At 42.8% G+C, this 26,670-nt stretch overlaps 1 protein-coding gene across 5 annotated transcripts in view; it reads left to right on the top strand.

Moving 5' to 3' along the window:
- Positions 1-26,670, top strand: part of TANC1 (tetratricopeptide repeat, ankyrin repeat and coiled-coil containing 1) — a 230,501-nt gene that overhangs the window by 90,958 nt on the left and 112,873 nt on the right. For all 5 annotated transcript variants that reach the window (XR_013828769.1, XM_079924582.1, XM_079924583.1 and 2 more), the window contains one exon: positions 11,284-11,484. Coding sequence is in view for 4 of the 5 variants with exons in the window: in XM_079924582.1 (XP_079780708.1) it covers positions 11,284-11,484 (201 nt within the window). In the remaining variant the exon portion in view is untranslated. The remainder of the gene's footprint in view (positions 1-11,283; positions 11,485-26,670) is intronic.

Genomic DNA, 26,670 nt, shown 5'->3' on the forward strand with positions numbered 1-26,670 from the left:
TTAGAAGAGCCTGGATAAAGGCAAAGTGAGCCCTCCTTCCTGAAGAAAGGAACTCAGGAGAGCAGGAACTTGACAGGTATCCAGTAGAGGGGCTTGCTGGGAAACCTCTGGAAGTAAAAGGAGATAGATAAAAATTTATGTGTTACATAAATGTTTAATGGAAAAGTGTGTTTTGTCTTATAAAACATTCTCGTTATGAAAATGTCAGAACATATGTCAACCTTAAAATGTAAAAGGAAGGGAAAAATCCATTGATAGTTCCCACCCTCTTAGGAATAACCATATCAACGTTTTATTGAATTTCCTTCTAGTTTTTGGTGGTGCATATTATTTTCCCATTGTCATCATATGGCATATAGAAAATTGTGCACATTAGGGCTACCCTGGTGGCGCAGTGGTTGAGAGTCCGCCCGCCGATGCGGGGGACGTGGGTTCGTGCCCTGGTCCGGGAAGATCCCACATGCCGCGGAGTGCCTGGGCCCGTGAGCCATGGCCGTGAGCCTGCGCGTTCGGAGCCTGTGCTCTGCAACAGGAGAGACCACAACAGTGAGAGGCCCGCGCACTGCAAAAAAAAAAAAAAAAAAAAAAAAAAAAATCGTGCACACTAGCTTAAATGTTTATCCTGCATGTTTGAAAAATGATCCTGTGGTAAACTTAAATGCCTCTTTTTTTGTTAATTTCAGTTCCTTGGCAATGAAAATGGTCATTGTGGTGTTGTGTGCTACTCTTCTTCTTTGGGGTGCGTTATTGGTGAGGAGCAGTAAAGAGAGCTTTCTCTGCCCAGTGTCACAATCATGTAGAAAATGTTAGCCATTGTTAGCAAGTTCTGGCACAGGACGCTATTGTTTTAAGAGGTCACCAGATAAAGAGGTTCTTTCTGGGGACTTCCCTGGTGGTGCAGTGGTTAGGAATCCGCCTGCCAATGCAGCGGACACGAGTTTGAGCTCTGGTCCGGGAAGATCCCACATGCCGCAGAGCAGCTAAGCCCGTGTGCCACAACTGCTGAGCCTGCACTCTGGAGCCCGTGAGCCACAACAACTGAGCCCACGTGCTGCAACTACTGAAGCTTGCGCGCCTAGAGCCCGTGCTCCGCAACAAGAGAAACCACGGCAATGAGAAGCCCGCGCACCGCAACAAAGACCCAACACAGCGAAAGATAAATAAATTTATAAAAAAAAATTCTGCACCATGGGGTGAAGGATATGGTTTGAAAAACTCATTTCCTGAGTGCGAAGGGAGTGGAAGCAGAAGAGGGACAGTTGAGTGAAGTGTTGAAGGCTGGGCATGAGTTATAGTTTATTGCTTTTTCCCCCCACTCATAATGTCCCCACTGTTGAGCAGTTAATTTTGATTCTAAGTAACTTTTTCCTCAAAAAGGATAAATGGGCTGGGCGTTTTCTGAGCCTTTGAGTACCTGAGAATGTTTTTTGGTTGGTGTTGCACTTGATAGAAAACTTGGTTTGGCTTTATGAGGTTTGGTCATGCTCTTTGCTCCCTCAGGTTTCAAAGATACTGCTTTTTGGCTTTCGGCTCTTGATGTTGGAGAAGAGAAGTGTTGTGAGTGGAATTGTGTCCCTCCAAAAAGAAAAAGTTGAAGTCCTCACCCTTGATACCTGTGAAAGTGACCTTATTTGGAAGTAGGGTCTTTGTAGACATAATCAAATGAAAATAAGGTCATAATAGATTAGGGTGGGCTCTGCTGTAGGGACTGGTGTCCTTAGAAGAGACCCAGACACAGGGAAGTATGACATGTGATTGTGGAGGTAGAGCTTGGAGTGATGTGTCTACAAGCCAAGGAACGTTGAGGATTGTAGGCAACACCAGGAACTAAGAGAAAGGCATGGACCATATTCTCCCCTAGAGTTTTCAAAGAGAGCATGACCCACCTGACATGTGGATTTTGGACTTACAGCCTCCAGAAATGTGAGAATAAATTTCTGTTGTTTAAATAACCCAGTTTGTGGTACTTCGTTACAGCAGCCCTAAGAACTAATTGAAGAAGTCTGAGGGCAGTTGGGTTCTAGTTCTGGTTCCTTTGAAAGTCTCTGCAGTTTTGTTTCCCCTTAATTATTTTTATAAAACTATATACTTACCTGGATGCTTGTGATACTTTTTTTTTTTTTAAACTATCAACTTAAAGTTTTGCCAGGATACGTCTAGGTATGGGTCTCCCTCTAGGGAAACAGCCTAGAGCACTGTGAGTCCTTTTTTTTGCCATTGGCCTTAGCAATATATTTTTTTGAAGTATAGTTGATTTACAGTGTTGTGCTAATTTCTGCTGTATGGCAAAGTGACTCATTTATACACATATATACATTATTATTTTTTTAATTTATTATTTTTTTTGCGGTACGCGGGCCTCTCACCGTTGTGGCCTCTCCCGTTGCGGAGCACAGGCTCCGGACGCGCAGGCTCAGCGGCCATGGCTCACGGGCCCAGCCGCTCCGCGGCATGTGGGATCTTCCCAGACCGGGGCACGAACCTGCGTCCCCTGCATCGGCAGGCGGACTCTCAACCACTGCACCACCAGGGAAGCCCTATACATTCTTTTTTATATTCTTTTCCATTATGGTTTATCCCAGGAAATGGGATATAGTTCCCTGCACTGTACAGTAGGACCCTGTTGTTTATCCATCCTAAATGTAATAGTTTTCATCTACTAACCCCAAACTCCCAGTCCATCCCTCTCCCTCCCTCCACCCCCTTGGCAACCACAAGTCTGTTCTCTGTGTCTGTGAGTCTGATTCTGTTTTGTAGATATGTTCCTTTGTGCCATATTTTAGATTCCACATATAAGTCATATCATATGGTATTTGTCTTTCTCTTTCTGACTTCACTTAGTATGATCATTTCTAGTTGCATCCATGTTGCTGCAAATGGCATTATTTCTTTTTTATGGCTGAGTGGTATTCCATTGTATGTATTCTTTATCCATTCATCTGTCGACAGACATTTAGGTTGTTTCCATGTCTTGGCTATTGTGAATAGTGCTGCTGTGAGCATTGGGGTGCGTGTATCTTTTTGAATTATGGTTTTCTCTGGGTGTATGCCCAGGAGTGGGATTGCTGGATCATATGGTAGTTCTATTTTTAGTTTTCTGAGGAACCTCCATAGTGTTTTCCATAGTGGCTGCACCAACTTGCATTCCCATCAGCAGTGTAGGGGAGTTCCCTTTTCTCCACACAGTCTTTAGCATTTGTTATTTGTAGACTTTAATGATGGCCATTCTGAGGCGGGTCCTTTTTTAATTTGCAAACCTCAATTCAGAAAAGATTGTTTTTTTTTCTTTGAGTTTTAAAAATTATTTTGTGCTTGTTTCTCCTCAGAAATACCTTTGTTTTCCATATCTGTAATCTTGCTTCATGAAAATGTTTGCCCCTTCCCCCTACATCCTGGGGACACCTCCTCAAGCTTGTTCTTTATCAGTGAGTGGACTTTCTGTAGTGTTAGTTCTACTCTTTATGCCTGAAATGTGGATAATAATCGGCTATTGCTTTTGAAATGTCCTTGCTTTTCTTCCTCTTTAATATTAGTCTATACTAATCAAAAAAGAAATGCCGTATGAAGGGTATAGAGGCCATGTCCCCCTATATTCTATTGAGGGTGACAAGCAGTTCACTGAATTTTTATCTCAGCCTTCCTTGTTTGAATCTTCAAAAAGATAGTCCCTTTCCTTTTGCTAATAAGCTACATTCTCCTCAGTCTCCCACCATTTATTATTTTGAGGGAGGTGTTGAGGGAGTTGGCTTTTCATGGAAAGAGAAAAGATCTCATCAGCTCTGTTTTATCTACTGGAGTCAGTTGGTTTCTGCTGGTGGCTATAGGGGGAGATACTGGAGCCAACACTGGGGCAGGGGATGGATGTCTCCCCATCCTGTGGGCTGAAGCCTGGTTGGGCCACCAATTGTTGCAATGAAAACAAAGGATGCTCCACTGTCATCCTTAAAATTGCTAGGAATTCTTTGCTTTTCTGGCACTCCTTATCTTTTGGAGTAGACTTTGCACTTGTGAGTTGTTGTCTTTTACTTTGTAGTTACAGGTATTTTATCAGGGTGTTGGGAGGGCTTGTTAGCCAGATACAATAGTTTAAAACAGAAACAGGAATTCTTGCTTTTACCGCCCGCACCCTGCCTCTCCCCACCACTGGCTGCTTCCCTCTGCCTCCTACCACTGTATTCCTAGGTCCCATCCTGCCTTATTCCTTTCCCTTTTAGCCTCTCCTTATTCCCCTACCCCCCATCTAACAGGTCCCCATGCCTACCCCTCCCTCATCTTGCCCTCTCCCTGGCAGACCTGGTGTTTCCCTAGGGCCCTGCATTATCCTGTGTGAGCTGCTTCCACGAGTGCGCCCACACTCCACCCACAGCAGCAGAGATGACCAGGACATGAAAGAGCCAGGGTGCAGGGTGAGGAGAGAGGAAGATTGTGCTGCACAGTGGGAGCGGGAATGCTTGGGGCTGCCGAGAGTCCCACCTCTTTCAGAGCACGGCCCTGGGGCTCTTCTTACTCACCTGTCCTGTGTCCACCTCTGTCAACCAGAAACAAGCTCACCTCCGACCAGTCAGCACGCACACCGTCACTTTGAACAGTCTTTGTGGAAAGGAGCTTCATCTCACCCACTTGCCAAGTTAGGCCATAGCGTGTGGCCCAGTTAGACTTAAGATCTTCCTATCCACACCTGGCTCAATCCTAGGAAACGTAGATTTAAAATATTTATAGGAAACGTATGCACATAGCAAAAAATGTAAACCATTTAAAAGTGTATATACTTCCCATCCGTGTTCCCAGTTGGTGAGTTCCTGTTCCCAGAGGCAACCACTGCTCCTGGATCCTGTGTGTTCTTCTTAGAGACCTTCCATGCATGTACGAGTGTGTATATTTACATTATTTATATACACATAAAAAAACATACAGCGTGTGCACACGTGTATATAAACACAGGTGTGTATATATACATACACTCAAGGAATGCATGTTGTGCATAAGGGGAACATTTATTTAATCATCTACATGATTATTCCCTCAAGTTTCTTTTCCTTTTCATCTCCCTCCCACCCCTCCCTCCCTCCCCCTTATCTTGTAATAGGAACACAAAACGTTTCAGATCTTTTTGACCACTTTCTTGTGGTCTCACAATCTTTGGCGGTTCTCGTTCCTGGCTGTACGTGAGAATCACCTAGTGAGCTTTCACTCACGACTGGTCCCCAGGCTGCACCCCAGAGCACTCGCGACAGCCTTCCCAGGAAGGGCTCGGGCTCCCTTCTGTGGCAGGGCTGGGAACTCCTGCTCCAGTCCTGTGCAGCGGCCGGCAGATCTCAAGAGTCCAAGTGTGGAGTGTTTTACAGGACCCATGGACTTGGGGAATGAGTCTATCCCAACAAGGAGATGTAGGATAATGAATTCCACGCAGATTTACGGTGAACCCTGAACCCGGGTTGCCTTTGGCCACAGTTGCCCCACGGCTACCTTCATCACCTGGCCATGTAGAGTGTCAGAATTCTGTCCTGTGTGGTGGGAATGGCATTCAGCACATCCACCCCAGGCAGAGAGAGCAGGCCCGGAGGCTGCGAGAGTTAATGAGTTTACAGTATAAAGTGAAAGAAGAGGAAACTATTTAGGGTGCTTGATGACCGAACATCTATCTCGGATCTACTTTGCCTGTATGGTGACAGCATAAGGTGTGACTGAAAGAAAATTAATGAACACTGGGCCTGGGTGCCTCCCAAATGGAGTGCTGTGGAGCTAATTAAGCAGCCAGTATGAAAAGTGAAAATAGGTGAGGGAACAGGTTTCTTCTCACAGTGGCCGGGTACTGTGTGCGTGTAGACCTACCTAGACTATTTCTGATCTTCCCTGTTAGGTATACAAAACGATATAATGTGGAAAGGCATCTCTCAGTAGCCTTTCCTTAGGGGAGCAGTGCCGAGAGAATGGACTCTGGATCGCACTGCCTGGGGTCAGACCTGACTCTGCCATTTGCCGGAGTCCTTGGGCGAGATACTTGATGCTTTCCGTGCCTCAGTTTCCTCACTGAAGGAGGGACATAATACTAGCACCTACCTTCATGAGTTGGCTGCAATGATACAAAGTGCCTGAAACCCTGTCCGAACACATAGTATATCTAAAAAAGCATTTATTATGTTAAAGTGCACCCTCCGGGGCTTGGGAGTGGGAGTGTTTCTGAGGTCATATACATATTCTTAAAGCTCAGAATCTCTTGCATGGCAACATGCCTTAAAGGGAAAACTTTGACAATTAGAGAGGAAATGCCAGTCTGTTTACTCATCTGTTTTGGAATAAAGTACATTTGGTTCTGTAACCCTTGAGTATTAAGAATAAAACTGTGAGGATAGTCTTTACTGAGCTCTGTTTAGAACCCACTTGGAGTTTTGAAGACAAAAGGGTAAACTTGTCCTATTGACCAGATTTTTCTGTACTCTGGAGTTAGCTGCTTTGTTGCCTCTCAGCAGTATTGTTTGAGAATTAGTCATGACTGTGTGAATAATGTTTTGGAAAATTGCTTTCTTGGATACATTAATCTTTCTTTTTGAAAATGCACATTAACAGTCAGCTCTGGCTGGGTAGTTGGGGAGATCCTATAAGATGTAAAGCGGTTTAAAGTGCTTTCAGTTGCAGAGAGAAACTTCTGAGGGTTTCAAAAATGATACTGGATCTTGCGGGAGGAAATTTTTTCCAATTTTCTAGGTTTCTGTAAATATATATGAGTTATATGGTCATAAAGCCTTACGATGGAAAATATGTTTAAGAAACATGAGAGCACTCCCAGGCAGGGACTGCACAAAAGAAGCCCTAACACATTTAATGCCCTAGTTAAATGTATTGCACAAGTCCCGTTTTCTGGAACTGGATAAACAGAACATCTTTTCTCTTTCTATTCTAAGCTTCCATTCCCCCCTCCTCCATCTAGCCACTTCAATGGCACAATAAATGGAAATCTTACTTCCTGCATCTGCAGACCTATTTACCTGAATGTCTAAGCTCACCCTTGCCTTTCTCAGATCTGCTCTTTTTGAAATGCAGTTTTACTTTCATCTCCCTGGCTTCGTTGCCCTCATTTTTTTTTTAAAGCCTTCCTTAATCCTGCACTCCATGCACTTTAATCTGTAATGTTGGACATTGCCACTCTGCATAGCCGCCTTTAAACACTCATCATCTCCCAGGTTCGCATTTTCTGCCATTATGAGTTTAAATCCCTTTTCACAGGCTGTAATAGTGGAAAAAATTAAAAAAGAACTGTTATCACAAGCTATTTCTGCCAATTTAAAAAGCCTTATTGGATGGCTTTATCCCCTTTGATAATTCTATTATCTTTGCAAACTATGACTTGGATTTAGTTTTTGCACGTGTAAGTATATATGTATGTGTATTTACTTTTATTTATTACATATATCCGTATGTGTATTTATATTCATTACAAACAGGAAGAACCTTATACCCTCATGCCCTTTCTGGTCTTTTATTTTTGAAACTCAGAGTTGGTGATTTTAAAATAAGAAAAGGTATGTGTGTGTGTATGTTATGTATATGAATGACAGAGACTGTGTGTGACCTACAAAGCCTAAACTTTTAGAGCAAAAATGTGCTGACCCCTTTATAGAATTAACTCATTCAATAACATGTCTATTTTGGGACTTCCCTGGTGGTCCAGTAGCTAAGACTCCGTGCTCCCAGTGCAGGGGGCCTGGGTTCAATCCCGGGTCAGGGAGCTCTATCCCACAAGCCGCAACTAAGAGTTCACATGCCACAACTAAAGATCCTGTGTGCTGCAACTAAAGATCGCACGCAGCAATGAAGATCCCACGTGCTGCAACTAAGACCCGGCCCAGCCAAGTAATGTTTTTAACAAAATAAAAACATGTCTATTTTGAGTACCTCCTTTTTTTTTTTTTTTTCCCAAAGTTAAGTTCTTAAATGTGTCGAGTAGTGAGTATGTTAGAGCGTGAGCCAGCCACTTGGGGGGATTTTGGAAGTTCTAGCTGTGACCTTCCTCCTCACGGATAACCCCCATGCCCTGGCTTCTTGTCTGAGAACCTGTGTGATTGGACTAGGTGCTCTCTGAGAGTGAAAGCACGTTGGGGTGGATGTGAGTGTCCATGATGAATCAATGGGAAACACCTGCCAGAGGAACTGGAGGAGGTAGTTGATAATATGGTTTTCCTACCCTGGAAGGGATGCGTCGTTCTACCTGGCCTGGGCATTTCTGCTGCAGCAACAGGAAGGGGGACTGAGGTGTATTTCCCATCACTTAATTGAGGTGGGGAATAAAATAGGTCACAGTCAACAGAAAAACATGTATTCAAAGCTGAAAGAAATGTGCTGGCCACGCTGGTTGTTGCAGTGAGATGTTTTTAATTCCTCTTAAACCTCTTTAAGCATCTGTTGAGGAATGTGAAATCAACTGGAGGATTTCTGGTGTCATGTTGCCTAGAACCAATATTGTTCAGTCCTATGGATGCCCCAGGAGACTTTCACTTTCTGGCGCTGGCGTCGGCATCCTTGTGATGCTCTTGGACTGACTTTGACCTGAACCCCTTGCCTGATGCAGTTAAAGCACCAGACTCCGGAGGGCTGTCTCCAGCTTCTAAGCCGCTGGATCACCCACTTCTTTGCGCCACCTGCTCATACATAAAACTCCTTTCCCTGCTTTGTGCCTTTCTGATAAAAGGAAGTTGGATGTTAGGGATCTGAAAAATAAACCAACAGAACAGCATGTTTGGGACTGATATTATGGTGAGATGTCAAAGTAAACTTGAAATAGAGATCCTTCCTCCCCAAACCCCACCTCTAAGTCCTGTTTTATTGCAGACCACATAAAATCAAAGTGCTGGAGCACAGCTGCTCCGAAAGCTGAAGGTCTTCATGGTTATGGCTTTCTTTGGAAACTCATCCCCACCAGACTTGCAGTTAATGAAAATATTTGCTTTGCTTGATATAAACAAAGTTTATGGGCAGAATTTGTAATTAGGAAACTCTTTAATTCTCTTTTACTCCTCAGTCCCCAATTTCTCTTGTGTCACTGAAGAATTCCAAGTATTTAAGAAAATAAACCCTCTCTCAGTAATGAGCTCATTGTTTTATTTCTGATGTTGTCATAAAAGATGCATTGCTCCCTCATTTTGTGTCCTCATCCAGATTAGGTGACCTGAAATCTGAGGTTTGTTTGTTTTCGGTCAGAGATACTCGTGTGTGAGTAGGAAAAGACAGTGCCTTGTCACAGCGCCTGCTCCCATCAGGCCATCCCATAGCTATTTGGGTACCCAGGTACCTGGGTACCCAGGTTGGTGATTAGACAGTGTAAGGGCAGCCACAGGGCAGGGTAGCTTTCTTCAAGCCACATGGAAAACCAGTGTCGCCTCTTCAAGGCCCCCCACACTCTGTGTGTGTAACTCCCTGGGGCTGTGGGCTGTAGCCTCAGTGCTTTCCAAGTTCTCATCTGTCTCCTAGGGTTTCTTGTGACACATCCAGGGATCAGATGACCAGGCACCATTCTTACAGGTACAGCACCTGCTTGCATTCCTAGATGAGACGGAGGTGGTGGTAGGGACTGGTCATGAGAACCTGATATTGGACCAGAGAAAACAACTGTCCCTTCAACTGTCCCAAGTCTCAGCATGGTGGACCTTCAGCCCCAGTGGGAGTTGGCATTGTGGTGCACCCCCTGTTCTGCCTTAAGATCTGTTTCCTCGCCAGACTGTTGAAGGGGAAGCAGCTAGGAGGCTTCACGCCCTGGCTTAAGACGCCAAGGAGGAGGTTTTTGAAAGATTTCAGGCTTGTCCATGGTGGCGTTAAGAGATTAGCTCCTGGGTCCTGGGCATTGGTGGTGATGGTATCTTATAGTGCAGGCTCGGGAAGCAGGGTGGGCAAGGGTTGTAAGAGGACCAGAGTGGGAGACACTGCAGTTCACTTGGACTTAGGAAGTAAGGATCTCCATTAACTCCTTCCTTCCTGCTTCCCTCCCTCATGGGCAGAAAGTCAATTTATTTGTCTTGGGTGTTGACATAATGTCCTTGTTTTTGAAAATTCGAGTGAGAGTTTCCTGGTAATTCTCGTTGTTTCTTCAAATGTCAGTCATTTGGATATTTAGTTTCCCAAGTTTATTAAAACCCCTTCAAGCATAGCTGGCCCAGCTGAGACTGAAATTACCTTTCTGATGGTGCCAACTTATGCCTTGCGGAACCTGTGGCTTTTCTGTTCACAGCTCTGCTTGTTTTGAGTTGCCTTTGGAAGCCATGCATGAGCCTGTTTGCCTGTTTTAAATGCCCCCTGGTCTGTGGAGGGGGTACCTCTCTACTTCACCGTGCCTCCTAACATGAAAAACAAGTACGGTGATGCCACTGGGAACTTGACAGTTGGGGTTGCATCCTTTTTGAGTATTGTACACAAAGATCTGCAAAAATTGAGTTCCCACTTGGCTAGACAGACGGTTTAAGTTCAAATCCAGGCCTCGATTTTTCAGAGTCAGGAAGGTGTGGTAAACTTTCATCAGTTGGATAACTTTCATCAGAGAGAAAAGTTTGCTTGTGGAAAACTTTCTGTACCTTTCCAGTTCTGCTGTATATAATTCAGAGCTTAAAGATGCTTTTTTAATCATCAGGAAAATGATTTACCTCTTCTTCTTGCAGCATCTCAGTTGCTTCTCTGTATATACCTGGGGGTAAGGAGGAAAGCATGTCATCTGAGTCCTTGAGGACTGGCTGTATTTTTTCAGAGGTGCTGGTCCTAGCCGATGTAGTCCCTTCCTTGTGTCCTCTCTACACTGCAATTGCCTCCTCTGTATTTTTTTTTAAAATACGTCTACCACCCTAGAATGTTTAATTTCCCCCCCTTTTTTTTGCTACACCACGTAGCTCGCAGGATCTTAGTTCCCCAACCAGGGATTGAACTGATGCCCTCGACAGTGAGAGAGCAGAGTCCTAACCACTGGACTGCCAGGGAGTTCCCTAGAATGTTTAATTTCGTTACAGTAAGCTTGTTTGTCCTTAAGTTCATTTAGGGGTTGAATACTGAGGAGAACCTGCTTCATCAGTGAGCCACGGTTCCAGTCGCATGACTAAGAGTTTGGGCTGCTTGAGTTGTAGGACGGTGGAGTCTGTGCCATGCGGAGTATGAAGTGAATGGGATGCAAGAAGAATCTTAAAAAAAAAAAAAAATTCCACACACACATATGGCATATGGGAATTCTAAGAATGTAGTTCTTAGGAATTAAATTCGCATCTAGCTATCACGGATGGCCTAACCTAAGGTTTTCTCTCTCCACTCCAGGAGGTGACTTTGGTCTGGAGATTTCCCCTCCAGTCCTGCCCCCTGGCCATGGTGGTGAGTTTTCTGTGAGCAGCCTTCCAGTGGCAGAGGACGCCTACAGGGTGAGCTTGGCCAAAGGTGTCTCCATGTCTCTGCCTTCGTCACCTCTGCTGCCTCGACAGTCTCACTCTGTGCCATCAAGATCAACCAAAAAGTCCCCAGGTAAGCGAGCGACAAAACAGCCCCCGAGCTGCATGTATTGGAATTAGGCAGAACTAGTGCTTATAAGAAATCTTCTGAGAGAAGGTTTTTTCTTTGTTACGGTAACTTGTAGAAGAAGGAAATCTTCAAAAAAAAAAAAAAAAAAGATGATTTGAATAGATTGATTTCTTTAGTTCAACCTATATATAAACTATTTTGATTGCCCAGGCTATAGTTTTACAAAGATTCATGTTATCAATATTAACCATCAGTTTTGTTTTCTTGTTCACAAATTAGGGCAACGCTATAATCTAAATTCATTGTGGTATGTTTAAAGGTTATGGATTTTGGCAAGTGTAATCCGACCACAGTCTGTTTATTACCACCCAGCGCCATATACTGATGTGTTTCCTTGATTACATCATCCAGCATTTGAGCAGCTATAAAATTTAATTGTTGGTGAAAATTCAGACTTGTAAAGGGGTGGAACAAGGGACTTATGGATTACTTGTATGAAGTATTTTGGCTTCCCTTATTATTACCGACTTTTTGCACTTAACTTTACCAATAAAAACTCAAACATTATTTAACTTTAATCAGATGTGAGGAAGGCCTTTCCAAAATAATGATACACGGAATCATAAAAGTTCTTTGATCTTCTTTGAGGTTTTCTGAGTATTTGTTTACTGAGGGCAAGATAAATTGGGGCCTTACTGATCATATGCCACTGTAAGAATTGGTCACATTTACACATAAACATGTTTGGAATTGATCTAAGATCTGCTCTGGGACTGTGAAATTGGCATCTGTTTTTCTAATCTCCTGAATGAGTGTATTACTTGAGATGTTATAGGCATTATTTCTGAATCATTTAGTGGATATTTGCAGTTTATGTGGGGTAAAATTAAGAGCGCAGACCTTAAGCTCTGAATGTTAGAAATGGTGCTGTGAATTGGTGAGTGTCCAAAATCTTTTATTCTAGAACTTTCTTACTTTGGACAACATTGTTTACAATCCAGTCATTAGCTGGAACTTGGAAACCTCTTTGGTATGAAGTGATTTCCTGTGCCAAGGAATCTGACCTGTTTATCAGTATTTGGGGAAATTCCTGGAATGTCCTTTCTTCTCTTTGCCCTCCCCCTACTGCTATATCTCTTTGTCAGATTTCTTCTCTTCTTTCAAATTCCAGTTCCCACACTGCCTCTTTTGCCGGTTAGCCCACTGGAATTACTCCTTTTTTACAAATTGTGCACAACATTTTACTTTTATTCTTATTAGCTTCATCATTTGTCCTTTTTTCTTGAATTAGTGTGTATGTGCTTCCTATGTCTGATGGTTGAGGACGGGCATGATGTCTTCTCCAAGTATACCTCATCTATATAAAACAGATAATAGAGGTTTCCCTCTATAGTCTGTGCTACTGCAGATGAATTGATGCTGCTTGGGCCCTAGGATTGGCCAACACCAGAGAGACTCTGGGGAATACTGCATTTCAGATATAGTTTTATTAATAAAAAAATCAGTGTTAGTTTTAGTGGGACTTCAATCTTTAAAAATTTTTTTCCAGCTTTACTGAAATATAATCAACCCATGACATTGTAAGTTTAAGGTATACGATGTGGTGATTTTATATATATATATAAAATATATTACAGACTGATTACCACAATAAGGTTAGCTAACATATTCATCACTTCACAGTTACTATTTACTTATTTTGTGGCATTTTAGGGGGACATCAGGTAGCAATGAATGGCATGGCAAGCTTGGGCAGAGTGGCAAGCCAGAAGAGTCTCATTTAGGCTGCAGACACGCCTGCAGAGAAATCCCTGACAAGGCCTCATCTCCTCTGTCCTGACCAAATTAGATATCTTTGGTTTTAGAGAAAATATCCCAAAGTTTGTTTTTCTCCATAGGAATAAATTTATGTCTGCTAAGGTCTTTGCAAGGCCTTATGAATAGAAGGGAGTAGTTAGCTCTGCAACATTCAACGTTTTAGTGGGTTGAAGGAAATATTCTCCATATTAGATGTTTTTGGTCCAAATGATAATTAAATACACTAAGCAGATTCCTCTTTGGTGGGGCAGTGTTTGTGGATTGCCCAAATTTGTACATCAAATTAGTGTCTCACAGTGTTAATTTGGTTTCATTATCTTGGTAATTTTAATTCGAAAAGGAAAGTTAAAGGCAGAGGTGCTTGCTTAAAAATGGCAGTGACTCAGGATGCATCAGACAGTAGACAATGTTTTTTCCAGTGTCGAACACACAGATTTCTGTTTAAACCATGTTGTTGGAAAAGTATCTAGAGTCCTAATGTTCTACCTGCCTATAAAAATAGTTGACATACGGTTGTGAACATGCACTGGATTTTAAAATAGCCATCTATTTAAAAAGCTAGCACTGTTGTTGCTAATGATACAGTAAATATGGTGTGTGCGCAGAGCCCATAGTTAGAGACCCGCCCCCGCCTACCCCACCCCCTCTGTTTTCCCTCCCCATCTGGCTTTGCTTCAGGAGCACATCATCCTTCAGCCCCAACTCTGAAAGATGCTGACTTCTGTTCTCATTTGTAAGATTAGATGCCTTTTTCTTTTGTTTAAGGCAAAAACAAAATGAAAAAAAAATGCACCAAGAACCAAACCTGTTTTACTTGTTTGGGTAGAACGTCTTCACTAATTGACGCTAATCAAGAAACTGTTGGCCTGAAACTGTTATTCTAGCAAAGGTCAAATACTATAACCTCCTGTCACAGGCACTCAGCACAGCCTGCATTAATAATGAAAGTTTGTATACTAGTGTACTTGGTGATTGGCTCCTGGGCCATGGGAACTCAGGACCAGAGAAAATGTCGTTAATGTCGCAGTAATGTGACCCTGCATTTCACATGACTTGAGTTTCTTACGTTCCACTTACATTGCTAGTTATTATTTTTATTTACTCTCCTTCCACCTTGCTCCACCTTATTTATATGTTTTTCACTGCTAGTTGGAAGATTCAGTTTCCTGAGTACTGTTTCACATTTTTTGTTTTTTTCTAAATGAAACATAAATTTTCTGATAATGAAAACAAGGATCAGTATCCATTAAGTAGTGCTGTGGCTGGTGCAAGCCTTTTTGGGTTAAGAATTCATTAATATTTGTAATGCATTCTTTGGTCTCCGAGAGAAGAGCAAGCCCATTTCCTGTGGATTGTTTATTAGTAATATAATTTGTTACTTTATATTTGGATTACATTTCCCAGATCACTCTGGGCCCATTATGGATCAAAAGGAGGCACAGAGCAACCATTTAAAACACTGAATGGAGTAAAACAGCAGATGGTGAAAAGTGGGTGATACTGCTTTTCTCATCCTCGCATATGGGGAGGCTGGGTAGTGCTGGTTATAGTCATCCCCCCTTATTTGTGGTTTCTCTTTCTTTGGTTTCAGTTACTCGTGGTCAGTGTCCAAAAATATTAAATGGAAAATTCCAGAAGTAAACAATTCATAAGTTTTTTTTTTTTTTTTTGGCTGTGTCGGGTCTTTAGTTGGGGCACGTGGGATCTTCGTTGAGGCACGTGGGATCTTTTGTTGCGGTGCGCGGGCTTGTCTCTAGTTGTGGCCTACCCAGCCTGGCGGGCACCAGGGCGCGTGGGCTCTGTAGTTGGTGGCACGCGGGCTCTCTAGTTGAGGTGCACGAGCTCAGTAGTTGTGGCGCGCAGGCTTAGTTGCCCTGTGGCCTGTGGGATCTTAGTTCCCCGACCAGGGATCAAACCCGCATCCCCTGCGTTTGAAGGCGGATTCTTTACCACTGGACCACCAGGGAAGTCCCAACAGTTCATAAGTTTTAAATTGTGTGCCGTTCTGAGTAGCTCACGTGATGAAGTCTCGCTCTGTCCTGCCCAGAATGTGAATCGTCCCTCTGTCCAGTGTGCCCTGCCCATTAGTCTCTGCATAGCCCCCTCAGTCATCAGATCCACTGTTGTGATATCGAGGTGCTTGGGTTCAAGTAACCCTTATTTTACTTAATAAAGGACCTGAAGTGCAAGAGTAGTGATGCTGGCAGTTCAGTTATGCAAAGAGAACGGTTTGTAAAGTGCTTTCCTGTAAGTGAAAAGGTTCTTGACTTAATAAGGAAAAAAAAATCATATGCTGAGGTAGCTAAGATCTATGGTAAGAACGAATTTTCTATTCGTGAAATTGTGAAGAAGGAAAAAAATGTGTGCTAGTTTTGCTCTCGTACCTCAGACTGTAAAAGTTATGGCCACGGTATATGATAAGTGCTTTAGTTAAGATAGAAAATGTGTTAAATTTGTACAGTAAGGTACTTTGAGAGAGAGGCCCCATTCTATTTTATTGTTAGTCACTGCCGTTAATCTCTTACTTTGCCTAACTTATAAATTAAATTTTATCATAGGTATATATGCATAGGAAAAAACCCTATAGTATACATGGGGCTCTGTACTATCAGCAGTTTCAGGCATCCACTGGGGGTCTTGGAACGTATGAGGGGAGCTGCTGTATTTGCGTCTCTGCCGTCTCCAGTCCCAGTTCTGTGTCAGTTGACAGAGCTGATGCAGCAGTTTTGAAAACCCCTCTGGCTGTCTGTTTCTTTAAGGGAAAAACCTCAAAGCTGACAGGCTGGAAAGTGGAAATCATTCTGCCCTTTGATTCTTGGACCATGAATTAATGTCCACCAAGGCCCTCCTTCCCTCACCCTGCTGGAGTGTTTCTTGTAGAAAATTTGGAAATCCCAGTGTAGAGACAGAACTATGCTTAGTGTTTTGATTTTCTAGTTTTTTTTTTCAATCGATTCTTCCTAAACCCAGGACCACACGCGCTTTGCCATTTTTCACTGAATATTATATCATGAGCACGTTCCAGTTTGCTTGAAGAATTTGACATTCGATGTCCATTGTTTCAATATTCCGTAATTGATTTTTAACTAGTTTCTGGCTGTTAGATATTTACATTATTTTTCAGTTTAAAAAAATTGTAGTGTGAGCCAAGGTATTTTGTTTTTGCTATTAAATGCCTATGAATTTTTAATTTTATAAATGTATTTTATTTATTTTATTTTTGGCTGTGTTGGGTCTTCGTTGCTGCGCGCGGGCTTTTCTCTGGTTGTGGTGAGTGGGGTCTACTCTTCGTTGCGGTGTGCGGGCTTCTCATTGCGGTGGCTTCTCTTTTTGCGGAGCACGGGCTCTAGGCGCGCAGGCTTCAGTAGTTGTGGCACGTGGGCTCAGTAGTTGTGACGCATAGGCTTAGTTGCTCCACGACATGTGGGATCTTCCCGGACCAGGGCTCGAACCCGTGTCCCCTGCAATGACAGGCAGATTCTTAACCAATGTACCACCAGGGAAGCCTGAATTTTTAGTTTTAGATGTGATAAAATACACATAATAAAATTTCCCATCTTAACCATTTTTAAATGTATAGTTTAGTCATGTTACATACACTTACATTGTTGTGCACCCAGTCTCCAGAACTTCGCATGTGAATATTTTTGTTCAGTAACTTTTATATAACGTCTGATCTGTCAAGAGTGGCAGGTTCTGGGAAGTGGAAGTATTGCACTAAATGGACTACATGTTTTTTGGGGTTTTTTTTTTTTTTTTTTTTTTTTTTGGTACGCGGGCCTCTCACTGTTGTGGACTCTCTCGTTGCGGAGCACAGGCTCCGGACGTGCAGGCTCAGCGGCCATGGCTCACGGCCCCAGCCACTCCGCGGCACGTGGGATCTTCCCGGACCGGGGCACGAACCCGTGTCCCCTGCATCGGCAGGCCGACTCTCAACCACTGTGCCACCAGGGAAGCCCGATGGACTACATTTTTAAAGATTTAAAGATTCTTGGTACGTGCTGCCCAGTCACTTTACAAAAGCTGCATTGATTACACATTCCCGCCAGCGTTCTTTGAGTGCCTCCTTTTGAAGTCAGCATCTTCAGGGGACAGTCTTGAGTGGATGGTGCCAGTAGGGTGCTTCGTCAGGCCTCGTTGTGGACCACTGAGAATCAGCAAGAAGAGGCAGAGTAGTCGTTCTGTACCCCTCCTCTTTTGAACTTCCCTTCTGTCTGCGCTTCTCAATTTCCATTTTTTCTTTCTTTCCACGGTACTGTGGCAGGGGAATTATCACAGCTGAGTCAGATCAAGTTCATAGTCAGACCCACACTCAGCTGGCTTCCAGTTTTAGCTACTGCCGCAGTCTCTGTTCTGTGTGCGGACCTTGGAGGATCACAGACAGGTTGGGGTTGGCAAGGCCTCTAGGGCACAACCAGTCAGGCCTCTTTGCAGATACGGAAGCATCATTACGGAACTTGCCCCAGTGTGCAAGTTAAGGTAGAGGCTGCCCTAAGTCCAGCCCCCTGCCCTGCCCTAGCACGTTCTCCTAGGCCAGTGCCAGTCTGCATTGTTCTGTCTGCACATTGCTGACACATGAGCTGTAGGTGACATGGCACTGTGTTCTGGTTGCATGCCCAGGGGGAGGCTATAGGCTGGAGGTTGTACACACAAGCATCTGTGAGGCTTCTTCCTAGGGAGGTGGAGGATAGCACGGGAAACACACAGTCTCAGCACAGGTCTGCTGGAAGAACCAGCTAGTTCTCAGTCCTGCTGTCACCTCTGAGTAGTCAGGTCACAGTCAGGGCTCTGACCTTCAGCAAGGACGGTTCCTCCTGCAGTGGTGAACTGGACAGCTCTCTTTGTTTCCTCCTGCAAACTTGTTACATGACCGCCTACTCCAAGGAGCCGGGCGGCCCTGCCTGTACCTTACTGCTCCATTCAGCCGTGACCAGGACACACATACTTTGTTGTTCTGTGCTCACACACAGACCTGTGTGCATTCGGTTTGCTCCACTGTGAACTTAAGGACCTTTGAGTGCCGTTAATTCTCCTGCCTGTGAATCCTGGTTCACCCATACACGATTTGGCTGTACCATGCGATCATACCCAGGAATTTTAAAGAAGACTGCTTTAAAATTTAAAGCAGCCCTTTAAAAAAGGGTCCTACCTTCAGACATGCTGATTTAGTGCATGTGAGGTATGGCCTGGGCGTTGGGATTTTAAAAAAATCTTCCCAGGTGATTCTAATATGTAGCAAAGTTTGAGAACTTTGGTAAAGAATATGTGATTATATGATAAAATTCCTTTTCAATGAAGGTAGATGTAGATATTTGTTATCTTTATTTTTTAAATTTTAGAATATTTGTGGAGGAAAATTCATTACAAAAATGTACAGAACAAGGTACAGTAAATCTTGGTCCCTTCCACCCCCGTGCCCCTAAAAAGACAACCATTTCTGACAGTTGGTTGAATTTCTGGGTTTTCTTCTTTATTTATTTTATTTATTGGCTGCGTTGGGTCTTTGTTGCTGTGCGTAGGCTTTCTCTACTTGCAGCGAGTGAGGGCTACTCTTTGTTGCGGTGTGTGGGCTTCTCACTGCAGTGGCTTCTCTTTGTTGCAGAGCACAGGCTCTAGGCATGCGGGCTGCGGTAGTAGTGGCATGTGGGCTCAGTAGTTGTGCCTCACGGGCTCTAGAGCGCAGGCTCAGCAGTTGTGGCACACGGACCTAGCTGCTCCGTGGCATGTGGGATCCTCCCAGACCAGGGCTTGAACCCTTGTCCCCTGCACTGGCAGGCGGACTCTTAACCACTGCGCCACCAGGGAAGTCCGGTTGAATTTCTTTCCTGCCTTGTTTCTGTAGTGAATAAATGATAGTATTTGCCCACTCCCCCTAGCATCGTACATGTAAGACGATCCCAGTTTCCCACTAAATAAAGAACATTCTTACATATTAATATTTAAAAGCCTCTTTATATTTTCATTGGATAGGCTTTAACTCTAGGATTACTAGTTGAAAAGTGTTTTGATAATGTTGTGAATGGATTATTATATACTTATTGGTCATTTGTACTTTTTTCTTTGGGGAATTCTTGTGGTATTTGTCTTCTGTTCTACTGGGGCAATATAGAGTTCTTACTGAATTACCACAGCTTTCTTGTTGTTTGTTTTCAGGCCATCAGTCATGTATGTTATTCAAAAATTTTCCCAGTTCATGATTTTCCATTAGGTTTATAGTGTTTTATGACTCACAAAAGTTTTTTGTTCTTTCAATTCAGATTTACATATTTTTCCATTATCGTTTATCCCTTTGCATTTTTTAAAAAAACAGCTTTATTGGGATATTTTGCATATCATATAATTCATCCATTTAAAGTTTACAGTTCAGTGTTGTTAGCATTTTCACGGGGTTGTGCATCCATTGCCACAATCTAATTTTAGAACATTTTTATGTCCCTTTAAAAACAAAATCCATTTGCATTAGCGGTTACTCCACATTCCTCCCTCCCTCCAGCCCCCTGCCCCACAGCCCTAAGCAAACACTAATCTATGTTTTTTTCCTTTATGGATTTGCCTGTTTGGGGCATTTCGTATAAATAGAATCATATGATATGTGGTCTTTTGTGACTGGCTTCTTTCATGTATGTGTTATATATGCACGTTTTTTAATCCATTCTTCAGTTTATGGACCTTTGAGTTGTTTCCACTTTTTGGCTATTATGCATAATGCTGCTATGAACATTTGTGTATGCATTTTTGTGTGATTGTAGCTTTTCATTTTTTTCTGGGGTACGTACCAAGGAGTGGAATTGCTGGATTAATATGATAACTCTATGTTCAACCTTTTGAAGTACTGCCAAATTATTTTCCACCATGACTGCACTATTTTGGATTTCCAGCTGTGGAGCATGAGGTTTCCAGTTTCTCCACATCCTTGCCAACTCTTGTTATTATCAATCTTTTTGATTATAGCCATTGTAGTACATGTGAACTGGTATCTCATTGTAATTGTAAGAATTCTTTGTATGTTCTAGATACAAGTTATGCAGTATGCAAAATTTTCTTCCACTCTGTGCTCTTGATACTATTGTCATAAGTGCAAGAGTTTCATTTTTTTTTTTTTTTTTTGCGGTACGTGGGCCTCTCACTGTTGTGGCCTCTCCCGTTGCGGAGAACAGGCTCCAGATGCGCAGGCTCAGCGGCCATGGCTCACGGGCCCAGCCGCTCAGCGGCATGTGGGATCCTCCCGGACCGGGTCGTGAACCTGTGTCCCTCCCCTGCATCGGCAGGCGGACTCTCAACCGCTGCGCCACCAGGGAAGCCCAAAAGTTTCAAATTTTGATGTCCAGTTTATTAATATTTTGCCACTGTCTTTTTGATGTCGTATCCAAGAAACTATTGCCTAGTCCAAGGTCACAAAGATTTATGCCTATGTGTCCTCCTAAGAGTTTTATAGTTTTAACTCTTACATTTAGGTCTGGATCCTTTTTAACTCCATTTTTTGTGAACGGTGTGTGGTAGGGGTCATCTTCATTCTTGCACATGAGGAAGGATATACAGTTGTCCCAGCACCATTTATTGACAAGTCGATTCTTTTCCTGCTGAATGGACTTTGAGTGATCAAGTCACTGTTGTGCCCAGACCAGCCCTTCTGTTCCACTTCCCCTTTGCTTATTCTCCTTCTTCTGTCTTAGGTCAAAACTTTCTCTTTCAGAGTTGACCTCAGGTGTGGCTTGCATCTGTTGCTTCATCCAGCCTTCCTTTATGTCTCTCCTTTTCCCTATATGAGAAAAAACTTACTGTTCCAAACACCTGTAGCACTGTGCTTCCTCCTCCCTCTGCACTGCCTTTCATGGCGTTTCACTGCCTTGACATTCCGTGAGTTTCTTGTCTTTGGATCTTGCCTTTGTGTTTCCCCTTGGATACTTGGAAACAGGATCTAATCACTTCCTTCAGACAGAGTTACCCTGGTGATGGGGCACTGGTATGCACCTATTAAAATGAGTAGGATTTTAGTAGTCCACCTTCACCAGTTCCATGTGATTGGTTGAAAATCAGGAAAACAATTTAAATTGCAGCACCTTGCATTTGTAAAGCTGGGAACATACGTTTCCCCATATCTAGAGAGAAATGATGCTTAATTAAGGTCGTACCTCTCTCAGGACTTTGCTGTGATCAGGGATAGGCAAAGAGGAGTATGTTTGAAACTGAATCAGCAGCCTTCTCATGCCTCCTTTTCTATGTTCCTGTCACTCTTCTACTTTCTCGGGCTTCTGGCATTTTTTTGCTGCGTGATTCCCGCCACCTGTAGTTAATGATGGCTGGAGGTTTTACCCAGTCCTACTTTACGGCAGTGTCAGGTGCACCCTTTGGTGGTGTCAGATGGCGGCTAGAACAAACCAAGTGCCGTGCTCAGAAATGAGGGTTTTTACTTTAAGAAAATAGATGGGAGCAGAGGCAGTGGCGGTGGGAACCTCTTCTTTTTGATCATTTCTGATTCACAGAGAAACATAGAAGTCACAGAAGCCCATGGAAGCTATCGCACCCCTATCTAACATTAATGACAGTTAGTGAGGGGTCAAAACCGACAGGAAGGAAGGATTGATGTTCCAGCCTGAATCCTCAAATTTGTAGTGAAGCAAGTCTGTGGGTGGGTCAGCAGGAGCAGCTGGCTTTGTTCCAGGCAGAGTGGCAAAGGTGTGCAAAGCTGGGAGTTGGGAAGCGGAAGTGGACATAGAATGGTGATCTCTAGAAGAGAGGTCAGTAAGAGCTGGAGCGTCCTGCAAAAGGACAACCGGGACCATCAAGAAAATCTCCATTATTCAGGCCTGGAGTGTTGAAACCAGTAAGCTTTGCCTCTGGGGCTTTATTGAGAGTTACCAGCTAACAGTTACAGATGGAACCCCTTTTCTGTGCAAGGGTTCTGAGAAATAAAATTTAGGAAACTCTTCCAAGGAGATGTGACTTTCTTTTTGTTTCTCTCACCAACAAAATGCTCCTTTATTGGCCAAAGGTCCTAAGTGGTAGTTAATGAGCTCACCTTTTTTAAAAAATAGAATTTATTTAAGAACAGTTTTAGGTTCACTGCAAAACGAAATGGAAGGTACAGAGATTTCCTGTTGACTCCTGTCCCCACACATGCATGGCCTCCCTCATTGTCAATATCCCCACCAGAGGGTACATTTGCTACAGCTAATGAATCTGTATTGACACATCTTTATCACCCCAAGTCCAAAGTTTACATTATGGTGTTAGACATTCTCTGAGTTTGGACAAATGTATAATGACATGTATCCATCATTGTGGTATTATACAGAAGTTTTACTGCCCCCCAAATCCTCTGTGCTTCACCTAATCGTCCCTCTCTCCCTACCCCAACTCAAACCCCTGGCAACTACTGATCTGTTTACTGTCTCCATGGTTTTGCCTTTTCCAGAATGTCATAGAGTTGAAATTATACAGTATGTAGCCTTTTCAGATTGATTTTTTCATTTAGTAATAGGCATTGAAGATTCCTCCATGTCTTTTCATGGCTTGAGAGCTCATCTTTTTAGTGCTGAATAATATTCCATTGTCTGGATGTACCACGGTTATTTATCCATTCATCTACTAAAGGACATCTTGGTGGTTTGAGGTTTTGGCAGTTATGAATAAAACTGCGGCAAACATCTGTGTGGAGGTTTTTGTGTGGACATAGTTTTCAACTCGTTTAGGTAAATAAATGCCGAGGACCGTGATTGCTGGATCGTATGGTAAGAGTGCTTAGTTTCATAAGGAACTAACAAACTGTCTTCTGAAGTTGCTGTACCCATTTTGCATTCTCACAAGCAATGAATGAGAGTTCCTGTGGCTCTGCATCCTCGCTAGCATTTGGTGGTGTTAATGTTTTGGATTTTGGCCTTTCTAATAGGTGTATGGTGGTGTCTTGTTTTAATTGGCATTTCCCTGATGACACATGTTGTGGTGCATCTTTTTGTATGCTTATTTGCCATCTGTATATCTTCTCTGGTGAGGTGTCTGCTAAGATTTGGTCCTTTTTAAAAATCAGGTTGTTTTCTTATTGTTGAGTTTTAAGAGTTCTTTGTATATTTTGGATAACAGTTCTTTATCAGATATATCTTTTACAAATATTTTCTCCTTGTCTGCGGCTCATCTTCTTAGTCTGTTGACATTGTCTTAGAGCAGAAGCTTTTAGTTTTTTTGTTTGTTTGTTTCTTTCTTTCAGTACGCGGGCCTCTCACTGTTGTGGCCTCTCCCGTTGCGGAGCACAGGCTCCGGACGCGCAGGCTCAGCGGCCATGGCTCACGGGCCCAGCCGCTCCACGGCATGTGGGATCTTCCCGGGTCGGGGCACGAACCCGTGTCCCTTGCATCGGCAGGCGGACTCTCAACCACTGCGCCACCAGGGAAGCCCAGAAGCTTTTAATTTTAATGAAGTCCAGCTTATCAGTGATTTCTCCCATGAATCATACCTTTGGTATTATATCTAAAAAGCCCTTGCCATACCCAAGGTCATATAGCTTTTCTCCTATTTTACCTTCTAGAAGTTTTATAGTTTTAAGTTTGTGAGCCATTTTGAGTTAAATTTTGTGAAAGGTGTGGAGTTTGTGTCCAGATTCATTTTTTTGTATGTGGATGTCCAGTTATTCCAGCACCATTTGTTGAAAAGACTTTGCTCCATTGTATTGCCTTTGCTCCTTTGTGAAAGATCAGTTGACTGTATTTATATGGGTCTATTTCTGGGCTTTCTGTTATGTTCCATTGATCTGTTTGCCTATTCTGTGCCAATACCACACTGTCTTGATTACTTTAGCTTTATAGTAAATCTTGAAGTCTGATAGAAGAACTGTGTTCTTCTTCCGTGTTATGTTGGCTATTCTGGGTCTTTTGCCTCTCCATAGAAACTTCAGAAGCAGTTTGTCAGTATCCACAAAATAACTTGTTGGGGGTTTGATTGAGATTATATTGAATCTGTTGATCAATTTGGGAAGAACTGACATCTTGACAGTATTGAGTCTTCCCATCCTTGAATGTGGACCATCTCTCATTTTGTTAGTTCTTTGATTTCTTTCTTCTGCGTTTTGTAGCTTTCCTCACATAGATCTTGTATCTATTTTGCTTTTTATACCTAAGTATTTCATTTTGAGGGATGCTAATGCAAATGGTATCCTATTTTTAATTTCATATTCCACTTGTTCATTGCTGGCATATAGAAAATTGATTGACTTTTGTATATTAACCTTGTATCTTAGAACCTTGCTATAATCCCTTGTTACAGGAGTTTTTGGTCAGTTCTTTCAGATTTTCCACATTGACGGTCATGTCATCTGTGAATAAAGACAGTTTTATTTCTTCCTTCCCAAGCTGTATACCTTTTATTTCCTTTTCTTGCCTTATTGCATTAGCTAGGACTTCTAGTACAATGTTGAAAAGGAGTGGAGAGAGGGGATATCGTTGCCTTGTTCCTGATCTCAGTGAGAAAGCTTTTTGTTTCCACCAGTAAGTATATTAGTTGTAGAGTTTTTATAGATATCTTTATCAAGGTGAGGAAGTTCCCCTCCATTCCTAGTTTACTGAGAGTTTTTATCAAGAATGTGTGTTAGATTTTGTCAAATACATATTCTGCATCTATTGATATGACCATGTGATTTTGCTTTTTAGCCTATTAATGTGATGGATTACATTAGTTGATTTCCTAGTGATGAACCAGCCTTGCATACCTGGGATAAATTCCACTTGGTTGTGATGTGTAATTCTTTTTATATGTTCTTAGATTCAACTTGATAGTATTTTGTTGAGGATTTTTTCATCTATGCTCATGAGAGATATTGTTCTGTAGGTTTCTTATAATGTCTTTGTCTGGTTTTGGTATTAGAGCAATGTTGGCTTCGTAGAGTGAGTTAGGAAGTATTCCCTCTGCTTCCATCCTCTGACAGAGATTGTAGAGAATTGGTACCTATCAGGGCTTGGTGCTTTCTGTTTTGGAACGTTATTAATTATTAATTCAATTTCTTTAATAGATATAGGCCTACTCAGAATCAATTTCACTTTTGGAAAAGCCTAGGAGAATAAGTTAGCCACCATAAGCTAGGGAGTTGTGAGTCTCTGGTTTTAGCTGAGTTGTTAATGACCCTGACAGGTGCCTTTCTCCACCCCAGTCTTGGGCAGGTTAGAACTGTATTCACCTCCCACTTGGTGTGCTTGGTTAAGTTATAGGTGTTTCTTCATCTGAGCGATGGGGGTAATAATGGGGCTTCTCTTATAGGGGAAGTGAAATTGAGATGTATACCGTAAAGCGTAGGGCATGGTACACAAGCTCTCCTTTGGTGCTGGCTATTTCACTGCAGCCGTCTGCCTTGGAGCCCATCTTCAACTTCCTTCATCTGACTCAGTGGCTGATTCTCACAGTATCGGTCCTCTTGATTCCCTGTCCTCAGCCAGATGCTTCCCAGTGGAATTTCACCCTCAGATCTGTATGCTTTCTGGCATACATATGTCTTCTTGATGTGCAGCAGGCTTTGTTCCCTGTGAATAGGATGAAAGCAGCATAACGCAGTGACTGACCGACTGTCTGGATTCCAGTTCCAGCTCTGCCATCAACTACTTATGTTATTCATCTTCTTTTGGTTTTGCACATGATTCGTGTGAAGTAATTAAAATTATGTCGTAAAATTCCCCTGTAAAGGAAGCCAGCTCTTGGAACTAGTGATGCAAATGCAAAGGTTTAAGAAAGCAGTAGTTCTTAGCAGGAAAGAGACAATTAGGTAAAGAAAAAAGGTCGGATTCCTGGTGATGCCCTGCCTCAGTAATCTGTGAAGCTCCCGTGAGCTCTTCGTTGAAATGAGAAACAGTGATTCATGAAGCTGATAGAGAGTAAGTGCTCCAAAATGGTTCAGATGTGTTCACTGGGCAGTGAGAGCAAAAGTCCAAAGAAAGTTGAGCAGACAGCTACTTATTGTCTGAAGCTAAGCACGAGAACAGGGTTACAAAGTTGCTCCTTACCCAGGTAAATGAAAAAGAAGGTAAGGCAGAAACGTTTGCATCAGGTTACCCTTGAGCATCCCTTAAATGGCTCATAAAGGCTACATGTAGACACAGCGTCTTTGGATGGTACCACCATTTTTCTTCTGCCATTGGCAGATTGTTGTGTTTTGTTTTTTGCACCAGGTGAAGTAGATAGTTTGTACTTAGGATGGCATTGTACCAGAAATCACATACTTTATACACCAGAATTCCACTATGTGAAAAGCACGTAGGGGCTGAGAGTGGCTGAAGGAGAAGCAGATGTGTGTGTCTCATCCTCCAGAACCATCCCCCATCTCGTAGAACACATGTAGTTGAAAGCAAGTGAGGTAACTCTGCTCCACTGTAATGCAGGAGGGGAGTGGCATCT

Source organism: Stenella coeruleoalba (assembly GCF_951394435.1).
Source record: "Stenella coeruleoalba genome assembly, chromosome: 6".
Taxonomy (NCBI): Eukaryota; Metazoa; Chordata; class Mammalia; order Artiodactyla; family Delphinidae; genus Stenella; species Stenella coeruleoalba.